At 38.3% G+C, this 11,692-nt stretch overlaps 1 protein-coding gene across 2 annotated transcripts in view; it reads left to right on the top strand.

Annotated features, from left to right (window-relative positions):
* Positions 1-2,549: 2,549 nt before the first annotated feature.
* The window catches only part of LOC107758768 (semaphorin-4F-like), a 102,399-nt gene continuing 93,256 nt past the window's right edge, over positions 2,550-11,692 (top strand). For both annotated transcript variants that reach the window (XM_016576581.1, XM_016576580.1), the window contains exon 1: positions 2,550-3,264. In XM_016576581.1, the coding sequence (XP_016432067.1) occupies positions 3,177-3,264 (88 nt within the window). In that variant the 5' untranslated portion in view covers positions 2,550-3,176. The remainder of the gene's footprint in view (positions 3,265-11,692) is intronic.

The raw sequence follows: 11,692 nt of genomic DNA, 5'->3' as shown, positions 1-11,692 counted from the left end.
TACGTTTTTTGGGGTATGTAGCCTAGGCCTTTGGCCGTAGGGAATAATGTCACTGAGAGCCGCCTAACGTCCCAGGGGCAACTCCCATGTATAGTCGCACCGGTAGTGACGTCATGGCTGTCGCCGGCCAACGTGTTGTTGGTGTTTTTTCAATGTATGCTTCAGACACGGGTCACGACGAGGCGTTCCCCATAGCGACCCCTAGAGGACGCAGTGTCTCGTTCCCTACTCAGGGAACCATGGTTACATAAGTAACCTGAGACGTTTTGTCAGATCAAAACATTAAAATGATACTAACAGGATGGAAAGTGAAGACAGAAAAGAAAATCTAAATGACTGGTCTATTAAAGCAATATTCACAAAAAACAAAAAATCTTTTAATTTGCGAAAGAAAAATATAAAAGTACACCCATCCTGTAAAACAGGATTCTCACCTGTCCAGAGGGGGGCGTCCGGAGGCGTGTCAATGATTAGCCTGCAAACAGACTGTATTATGACACTTGCACATAATAAACGATCGTTAAAACAACAGCCATCTAGTCTGATTTGAGCAATCAAGAATTAGGTGAGGAACCTGGACGTTGCTCAACAAAACTTTATCTGTTTAGTCCGCAACTTGTTCCTCCGTCACCTTTGACCGCTCGCCGCCTAGATTCGCTAGCCTTTGTCCTGCTGCCCACTGTGCCCAGTGAAATCCAGAGAGTGCTGCTGAAGCCCTCAGATGTCGTTGTTCTTGCGCGGATTACAGAGAGGCAGATGGACAGCGGGTCGTGGCATTCACAAATCCGCCCTCCCCCGTGCTTTTGTCGGGAATAAGAGTGGATTTATCAAAGGACTCCCTCAAGCCAATATGCCTTCTCATTCTTCATGCACGTTGCAGTCGCAACAACGACTTATTAATCATAAATAGCCTATAGACCAAATCAGAGTAGACGTCACAGTTACGTCACTTGCAGCTGCGCGCGCATAGTGGTTGCAGAAAAACACTGGGAACAAGTGGAGATAAATGGGTCAAATCCATGGAATAAAAGAAAAAAAAATTGTTGTGCCTTTTGATGTCAAGATCGGAATGCTAATAATTTTTATAGAATACTGTCGTCAAAGACGCCATTTGAAGCTAAACGCAGACGGTTAAATGGACATACTATGGATGAAAACTCTACTTTTAAAGCATAAATTCGATTTAAACAATAGGTCTACATAATATTCACATATGCTGTTCATAGGGGACGTATTGTATTAGCCCTACAGTTACAGCATGAAATATTATTTAAACCTTACTATTAACATTTTTACATAACATTTATTTATTTTATCTCACAATTCTGACTTTTTTTTCTCGCAAATGCAAGTTTATATCTCCTAATTCAGACTTTATAACTCGAGTCGACTTAGAAATTGTGAGTTTGTCAAATCTGAGGGGAAAAAGCCAGAAGAGCCGAGGGGAAAAGAGAGAATGACGAGTTGTTTTTCCTTATTAGAATTGTGAGATATAATCTCGGAATTGCGAGAATAAAGTCAGAATTTTGAAATAATAAAATCAAATTTACCTTTTTTTATTCTTTTATTCCATGGCTCCGTAGACTGCCACTTGAAAACCGACATTTTCTGCCTTCAGATAGGCTCCGCCCACAAAAAACGTCATCCCTGTTTCGGATCTGTGAGACTATCCCACTTTCTAACGTAAATTTCGTTGAATAACAGTGCTTATCGCTGGGTGACAAGCTCTTGTAATGCGGAGAACATTTTGAAAATTACATCTAATCAATATAATTTATCATCTTTTTAAACCTAACTATTTTGTACCCTATCCGTGAAATTTTCTGGCCATAAAGGCTATCTCTCCCGGGTTTTCTGCAACCATGATGCGCGCGCATCCTGAATGTTTACAACCCTATAATTGGTCTATAGAAATAGGCCTATATATGAAAGCTCGTGCCATATCACTAACTGGGACAGGTTTTATATTTTAATTTAATTAGAATAAATAGAAACGTTACATTTAACAAGAAATGTGGAAAATCTTTGATATAGGCCTAATCATTATCATTACTGACTGAGTTTGGCGATATTGATCGGGTAGACGAGAATCGGTTCTTCTATTTTACCAGTGTAATCTGATTACCGAACTAAATATTTTATTTACAGTGAATCAATGGTATTTTGTAAGAAATTAATGAATGAATGATATGCAACCACTTTTTTGTTTGTTTAATATTGCTATAGGCCTACAATAGACTAGGCTAGTTATGAACACTTTAATTACATGCATGTATTAATTTCTGTATTTCTGATTTGTTGTAGTTGTTGAAATCTGAAATGATCTTCATTTGACTGATTGCTGAGGGCAATACATGCAATAGCCTAATCTGTCTTTTTCAAAGTATTTCTGCCTCAAAGTACTGAAATAATCATTACTGAAACTAGAATTGTTAAATGGAATTTGAATCGGAATCAGAAACGTTAAATTCCTTACGATTCCTTTGAACTCAAGAGGCTTTACCTGTTAATGTGACGTAGACCACGGGGCGGGGCACGCAGGACTTGACTGAAGCCTCTGTTGCCTATTAGAGATTATAGAGGCGGCTGGAAAGCGAATTCACGCTTTTGGTTTTCTTTCTTAGGCTGCTAGATTTAGCTTTCTTTTGTGTATGTTTTTGAAATCTCACACTGGACATATTCAGATATCATTTAGCCTACTCGGACAGGAATATCGGATGGTCATACGGGACAATTGAATTAGTTTTCAGCACGGGCTGGTGGATTTGAACGCCAGGCTACAAGCGCTTCTTCTTAAGATTCTGACAGCGAATGTAGCCTATTACACATTGGATTCAACTTCAGGAAAGTTTAACATTTTCTCGGAAGCAAGCAGATTTTGTTTCTACCTATATTGTGGGATGCGCTCGAATTGTGCTGGAGAATATTTCGAGACTCAAAGAAATACAACATCGTGGACGTTTTGAATTTCTGTTCTGTTGTCAAATACAAGAATATGCTGACTTTAAATTAATTTAGCAAAAATAAGCATCTATATTTCATATCTTACCTATTTAATCCCCTTAAAATCTGCGAAGCCAAATCTACAACATTTTTTGCTATAATGTCCTGGAGCTGAGACTGGACATAAAGGACTGTCTCCGAACGTGTAGAAGAGCGGTTCGGGTTGTCGGAACATGAAGTCAGTTACCGGTCTGTTTGTTGTAAGTGTGTTGCTGTGTTCAACGATCTCGTCCTGGAGCGCGACTGTCAACAGCTATGGAGGTGAGTTTGGTTCAACTGATGAAGGAAAAAAAAAAAAGCTATCAGAATGACATCTTTCAGTGAAATGTTTGAAACACAAAGTAGCATTACTCAAAGAACATTACTCAGTTTTTTTTTTTTTTGACACTTTTGTGTGAACTTTTGCATTTTTCGAAACAATGAAAAGTCTATTAACGTAATAGGCGGAATCAGGTGACAACCTGTGCGCTCACACTTTCTAATCTCCATAGGATTAAAACAAATGACAGGTATAGTTTGGTTCGTGGAAGTTGTCGATTATTTATATTGTTTTTGTTTGGTGTTTTATGTAATCGTAAGCTTTATAAATCTTTAGTGTTTCTACTTTTCCTTCGACGAGTCCGTATGATAGATAGATAGATAGATAGATAGATACTTCACTGATACCGTGTGCAGACAGACAATAATAACACTATACAGTATGCAGAAGTGTCACATGTAGCTTTGGGATGAGCATGTGTAGGCTACATTATAAACAAGATACGCAATTTACTCAATGAACACATTATGCTAGCCTATTACAGCAAATAATACATATACCAATATGTGGCAAGTAAACGTTTAATAAAATGTTGTAAATGCCTAATTTCAAATGAGAAGTACATTAGTATATAGATTTTTGTGTATGTGTGTGTGAGACAACATTCCTGGGGGCAGTCTTGTTTCCTCCAACTTTGTTTTTCTGGATTTGTAAATGTGAATGATGTGTTTGCTCTTGTGTTTACTTTATTTCGCCGAGACTCTCACTTTCTCAGCAGTGTAGTTCGCTCCTCGTGCAGGTAGTCAGACTTGCACATTTATATGTAGACTACCGTGAAACAGCAGTTGACAGTTTGGGGCAGACTGCATAATGCATACTAGACAGTGGCATGCTGGTGCTGAAATTATGTGAAATGCCACTCCGAAGGAAGGACAGAAGAAGATTTATTAAAAACACTACAGCACCTTGATCATCCCTCCTCACTTGTCTACTGTTTAAACAGACACTGTATTGTGCACTCACTGACACATTTTAAATGACAGTAAACTCTCAGTCACATTGTATTGTGTTAAGCATATTCTGTCCAAAGTTATTTCTGCCAGTTTAATGCCATTTAAGTGTTCTATGTATTTCTAAGGGTTTCATACACTTGCAGCTGTGCTGTTGTACTGAATATCCGCACGTCACAACATACTCTGGTCAGGAATGCCATGAAAGCAGAGTGATGTTATACTAAATATCAGAAATGTCTTTTGACCAATTAAATTAGAGCACTGTTGTATGAAATCATGTATTATAAAGTGGGACTTGCATCCACCCTCAATACCACGACTGAGGTGAGACCCTTGAGCAAGGCACCGAGCCCCCAACTGCTCCCCGGGTGCCGCAGCAATATGGCTGCCCACTGCTCCGGGTGTGTGTTCATGGTGTGTGTGCACTTGGATGTAGGGCTGTGCAAAAAAATCGAATGCGATTTTCATGCGCATCTCGTCAGTAAAGCCACTTCTGTGATTAGTAGTTAATCTCCAGCACGTGCTTTCAGATGGAGCGGCATTTACTGCACAGAGCCGTAGTTCACTGACAAGCTACACAAAATCGCGTTCATAATCGGCAATGAATCGCCTGCGATTTTGAATTAATTTTCATGGTATAACAATTTAACTTTGTGTTAAGAATTTGTAATGGGAGGATGTATAGTGCAGTTGTTGTGTCCAGCATTTTGCCAAATTCTTGACCTTTTGCTTAGTCCTGAGTCCTGCATAAACAAAGAGAGTGTAATGTGTGGCACATCCAAAAACTTTGGGCAGGTGCTTGATCATATGAAACCCTTCACAGTCAATAAACAAAAGTCGGCACACTGCCACTACTGCTCTCAAGAATTTATTAAAATCACAATGTTTCGACCCTAAGGTCTTCGTCAGGCAAAACGATGTTTGTACAGTATAAAAACCATTACGCCTATGGAATGTCCCCATTTAGATAGCTAAGTAAACGAGAGAGAGAGAGAGAGAGAGAGAGATCGATCGATCGATCAGGATCAGGATTCAGGAAGACTTGTATGGCTTATTCAGTACTCAAATGTTATACCTATCTATGCAGTACAGTGGAATACAATAAGTTGCAAAATGCAATAAGTTTAGTTTACCACCTTACCCTATTAGTCAATCATTTTTTATTTTATTTATGTTTACTATTATTTTTTATTATTATACCCTCCTTGGGGGCTGAGCCCCCCTAAAACGAAAATCTTAGAATCGCCCCTGGTTTGCCGTCTGTTTGCTTGACCTGGTGTAGTTTGTAATGATGGTAAAATGGTGTGAAGGCACATTTGATGCTTGCCTGTGTTCAGATAACTTTTTTTTGTGTGCACTATGCCTTTCTTTATCTCTTCTCAGACACTTGTCCAGATTTTCTAGCTATAAAGCATTCTAGTTTTTAGTCTTTCAGTATATAAAGACATGACTTTATTCGGAATCTCACTATTTGAAATCTGACTTTTCAATATAGATCTTTATCTTACTTCAGATTCATGTTTAGTAGTGTTATAGCGTTCATAGTGTGGCCTTTTTAGTTAAAGGTACATTTAGTAGTTTGGAGATAATTTAAAAGGTTTTATACATTGAATGAATCATGACATGGATATTTTTATTATTTTTTATTATTTTAAAGGGGTCATATGATGCGATTTCAATTTTTCCTTTCTCTTTGGAGTGTTACAAGCTCTTGGTGCATAAAGAAGATCTGTAAAGTTGCAAACACTAAAGTCTCAAAACCAAAGAGATATTCTTTATAAAAGTTAAGAGTTAAACACACCCGCCTAAAACGGCTCGTTCTAACACGCACATTTCATTACACCAAATACACAAAATAATGTTCTTTTTAGCAGCATCATATGACCCCTTTAAAATGTTCCTTGAGGTTCACTTATAATGCTACTAAAGGTTTTTGTGCAAAAAAGTTTTTAAGGGGCGCTCTTTTAAGGCTTGTCAATAAACAGCCACTGTTATGACTGGCTAATGTCATTGCATAGGAAATAGTATCAACGGCCACTTGCCACCTGCTTCATCTTTCAACAAATGTTTCTTTGCAAACTCTCCACTACACTGTGCCTCGGAAAACAGACAGCTATGTGACTGAAAACCAGTGGGCGGGGCCTGTGGTGCGATGATGTAATGAAGGCAGTCATAAGCAAATGTATTTGCCCATGTGATATCACAAATCCCACAATATTCAAACAAGCTGTTTTTGGAGCTTGGTTAAATAAATGCTTTGTTTATAATGACAATGACTTTTTAAGCTATGAGACAAATTTTATTACTCATGTCATGACCACTTAAAGACATATATTGTGTTTTAGACAATGGAACACACTTACTATCATACTTTACCAGTGGAGACAATGGGAGAATCAGTACAGCTGAAGAAGCAGAAAAGGTCTAAGGCCAGAAGACAGAATGACTGACAAAAACAGTAATGAGAGTAAACATCGCTACAACATATACAAGGTAGAAAGATTTGATGAAAATCCTGAGCAGTGATGCCAAAGTTGCTTCTTTTTTGTTGGACAGGTAAAGCAATTAATTATTGTGTAAAATTCAATATAAATCTCACTAATCTCAGTGTAATTTACATAAAACTCAGAGACGACCATGCTGGTCTGGTAAATTAATGGCAGTGCAGTGTGTAATTGTGGTATCACTACAGTGATGCTAATGCCAGCTAAATAACTACTGAATGCATCTTTAAACTAATATAATTATGACAGTGAACGTTATTGAATGCTTATTTTTGCTTATAAATACACTGTTTGCTTATTATTGTCATAGTTCTGTCTTAGCCTTTTACTAAAATGTATGACGCATCCATCCTACACAAAGGCTCACACCCATAAGACACACGCCATCATATAGTACTTCTAATCCATTAGTGCTCAAGTTTAACAGTCAGATTAACTTTCTGGTACAAAAGCGTTTTGTGTTGCAGGAGGCTCGGAGTAGATCCTATGTCCTGATATTATATCAGAATCACAAAGACAGATGTTTCTGTCACCCTCTGTTCTTTGGCACACACACCCGGACAACTGACCCAGTAGAGAATGAGTGGACAGTAATGCAGTGTCCTGACTCATCGGTATGTATTTAGTGCTCACAAACTCCTTTAAGCCTACCAGAATTTTGCCAAGTAGGACATGGTATTGAATAGAAATCCTTATTGGTCCTAGAACAACATTGCTATCAACCAATTAGTAGAACATCCTGCTTGGCAAAATCACAGTTACCATCTTTTGAGGTCATTTGTCTACTCTGTATTATGATGCAACACAGGTGATTGCTTAAATTTTATAGCATATAATAAAGTTGTTCAAATGGTTCCAGATGTAATAACTGATTCCAGCAGCCAAAGGCAATGCAATAATGCAGCTACTGGGTGTTTATATTAGCAGACCTTTGAGCTTCTGTGTGCCACACCTGGGGATGTAACGACATGTTTCTGTGGTGGAGTGTGACATCTATACACCCTATTTGTGTGCTTACTCTGGGGGAGGTGTGACGGTCCCTACTGTGGCAACCCTTGCTAGAAAAGCTGAGTAAAGACTGCTGCACCCTCAATAAAACTCACACTGCAGGGTGGTAGGAAACAGCTCTCTGTGTCTCATTAAATGTTTCATGTGCTTATTTTAATGAGTGTCTATCGGTTTTCCTCAGCCTGGATCTGTTTGGTAAAAAAAAGTGTTGTACGTTTCTGTGTGTGGCTGTCTGGTGTTATAGTCTTTGCAGACAATAACTAGCACTTACAGCATGCCATTCGAAAGTTTGGATGTTTTAAAATGTTTTTTAAAAAAGTTTTTTTATGCTCATCCAAGCTGAAAAAATACAGAAAAAACACAATGTATAAAATATTATTACAATTTTAAATAACTGTTTTCTATTTTAATATATTTTAAAATGTAAGTTTTGTGTGCAATTTTCAGCTGCCATTACTCCAGTGTTAGTGTCATTTGGTCTTTCAGAAATCATTCTTATAGGGTAATTTGGTGCTCAAGAACACTATAAATGCTGAAAGTAGTTAGAAATCAAATAGAAATCATTCTAAATATCTCTCATTGGCCAGTGACTGACTCAGCTCATGAATATGTGATTGATGGAGGTGCTGTGGGTCAGCGGGAGGGGACAGAGTCTAGAGCTGCTGAGCTCTGCACTGATCGGAAAGTATTGATCTGAGAGAAAGATGGGACATGATGACAGTTCAAGGAATATGTGTATATTGATCTGTTCTTAGATATTGAGTTAGTTCTGAATGTCGACCCTTGCTTTTAGTTTGTTTGATGCACTCTCTGGCATATAAAATTTTTTTTTTACCACCATTCATTCTTTAGTCATGCACTCACTACTCATAGGGAAAGTGAATTTTTCAAAGCCCATCAGACTTTGCCATCTTCGTCCCTCCCGTTTCTACTATAGACAGCAATCAATCATACTTCAATTCATGCACTGTGTTGGTGAGAAGTGTGCTATCACTAGGTCTAGGTAAAAATGCATATTATGCCAGTGCTTCCTGCACTGCTTTTTTTAGTGGTGCTGCATGCTGCTGCTGAATCTACATTCTTACAGCAATTAATATTTTACCCAGGTTCGCAGTCTGAATTGAATGTGTTGAGATAAAAAAATTGTGAAAATATGCAAGAAAACATGATTTTCTGTTTTAAGATGCAAGTCCTCGCAGACCGAACTTCATGAACAAATAATACAAATAAACACATGTATACATAATAAACAACTTCTTTAATAAAACATGTAGTTTCGGTTATTGTTTATGATTGGCTAAGCCATGTTTGAAGCCGTTGTAAAATGCTATAAACTCACATTTGACTTCATTACATCAGTATAGAGTGGTGCAGGTACTAATTTGCCGATGGTTTCATTGAGCTTTTCCTATGGGGTTTTATAATGGGGTTTTTCAATTTATGAGTATAATGAAGCCTGTGGTAAACATAAATTAATGATACTTTGCTGTTTTGAAATTAACAATACTTTGAGAGTGAATTAGTCTTCTGGTTTCTGATGTTGTACCTGCACCACTGTGTGTTGCTTGGCAACCATTGTATTAAACATTGCCGAAGAACTACACCGCTTGGTAGTAATGTAAATCGATAATCAGATGATCTGACATTTTTGCCTGGTGGATATTAAAAAATACCATAGTCTAACACTGAAGGAGGGACCACCTAGATCACCCTGGTAACCATATCGCAACACTAACAACAACACAGAACACATTAGCACCCACATAATAATGCTGCGATAAGTATAACTCACATTTTATTTTGAAATTGTAAACTTCCAGACTAAATTTCAACTCTCTCTCTCTCTCTCTTGCACTTGCTGTATCATTGGTTCTTTCTCTCATTCTGCTTGTTTGAGGCTGGTTGGCGGTGTTGTTTTCGGGGTCTGCTCCAAGCATGACTGTGCCAGCAAGGAAACCCATTCAAACCCTAAATGGCAGGATGCAGCCTTGAGAGAACAAAGGAAGACTGGAGTTCTCCCTACACACATGCACACACGCATACACACAAACATGACCCTCCCCGTTTCAATCAGAAAAGGCCTGACTAATGGAAATCACTGATTGCGCTGTGGAGGTGAAGGTGGAGGATGTAAAACCCATGCCTTGTTAGGTCCCTTCTCGCTTTCATCCCTTTGTTTATTGCTGGCCTGTAATTGGCCACTGGAGGTGGTAATTAAAACAGGATGGCTTGTGAAATACTGAGGAAGGTTAAGTTGTCAAATGGAGGTTTTTCCCGACTGGTCTCGTTGCAGGTTGCCTGTTTATGCTGATCTAGGATCAGCCCTTCTGACCCTGAGCCCAAGATCTGATCAGTGTGCAAAGAAAACCACTAAAGACACCCTGTTGTGGCCATATGGGGAGAAGTGGATGCTGGGAAGTCCAGACACAGCCTGAGCTTCTGCGCGGTGGCTGTCATATAAAATGGAAATAGGAAAAAGATGCAGAATGATTTTTTGCATATGTTTCGGATGGCTGTGCAACAGATGCCATCCCCTCCCTCTCTTTCTCGCTCTCATCAAACTAAAAGGTTGAAGTGTCTTTTTCGAGTGAGCAGAAACAAACCTCAGACAAAGAAATGATTTTGATTCATGTCTCTCTGGGGAGATTCTTTCACAAATTGAAATGATTTGGAATGAAGCCAAGCGGGGCAAGGAAAGAGTGTTGCAGGAAGCATAGTGTATGTGTTTCCTGCTCTCTCTGTTTCTCTCTCCTCCCTCTGGTGCTTGTGAGGCTGCTCCTCTGGTTTTGGTAAAAGCAGCATGGTAGAAAATCATTATTGCCTTGTTCCATTATGATAATTCAAGTGTTGTGTTTTTGCAACCTAAAAGGGTTTCTGAGTCGGGCATGATCGAGAGATGCATGAAAAGAGGATGAAACTCTAAAAGCGCACACAGCCTTTGATCTCATACTTTGACTTTACTGAGGGAAAATATTAACCAGGCTGAAAGCTTTGTGATATGATGAGAGTGACTGGAGTTAAAAAAGAGAGAGAGAAAGTATGGAGAGATGAGGCAGATAAGTGTAACGAAGAGGAACGAGAGTGTCACCAGATGAGACTTTAACGGTGTGAGGTTCGGATTGCATTAGAGAGGTCTGTATCAGTGTGAAACACAATCTTTGCCCAAAAAATGATCAGTTCTTTCATGTGAATCCCACAAAACCTGTCAAGAACATGTTTCACCCCAAATTCAAAATTTAGAATAAGAAATTATATTTTGCTGAAAGAAAAGTATGCCCATTTATAGGACCATTACATATTTTTGCATTGTGACACTGTTGCTAATTAAGCAATTTTGTTTTTACAATTCTCTTTACCATAATGCACAACCATCTTATTCTCATTAATGTGAATTAGGGCTGTCAAAATGGCTGAAAAACTACATTCGAATTTTGTAATTAAATACTATCAAAATTCAAATTATATTCAAATTTTAACAAGATCTTCTCCGCATTGATGTTCTCTTTTTCTGCAATATTTTTAATGAACAACTTGGCAGCGCTGCTTCTAGTGCAGGGCCGTTTCTAGCCGATTTGACGCCCTAGGCGAAATCCCGAAAATATATATATAATTCTTTTCAGACACCAGTTGCTTGTCGTCGGTAACACTATAATTTGGATACTATATACTATACTACTACATATTGTTTAGATATTATCAATGGCTACTTTTTTGTCTTTATCTGTTTTTGTTAAATTTTGTTGTTGTTGTTTCTTGAAACATTGATTTAAAGTGTTGGTTATTGCATTATTATTTCAGTCAAACCTATAAAACCCCTTTGTTACCCCAAACTACATATAAAAGCTTTATCAATGGCATAAAAGTAACCAATGCAGCTACTTAATAATTTGCTACGCGTTAACGTC

The sequence above is a fragment of the Sinocyclocheilus rhinocerous genome, unplaced genomic scaffold, assembly GCF_001515625.1.
Source record: "Sinocyclocheilus rhinocerous isolate Xijiao unplaced genomic scaffold, SAMN03320098_v1.1 scaffold2821, whole genome shotgun sequence".
Lineage (NCBI taxonomy): Eukaryota > Metazoa > Chordata > Actinopteri > Cypriniformes > Cyprinidae > Sinocyclocheilus > Sinocyclocheilus rhinocerous.
The sequence above is the reverse complement of the archived record's forward strand: the minus strand, read 5'-3'. Positions and strand labels throughout refer to the sequence as shown.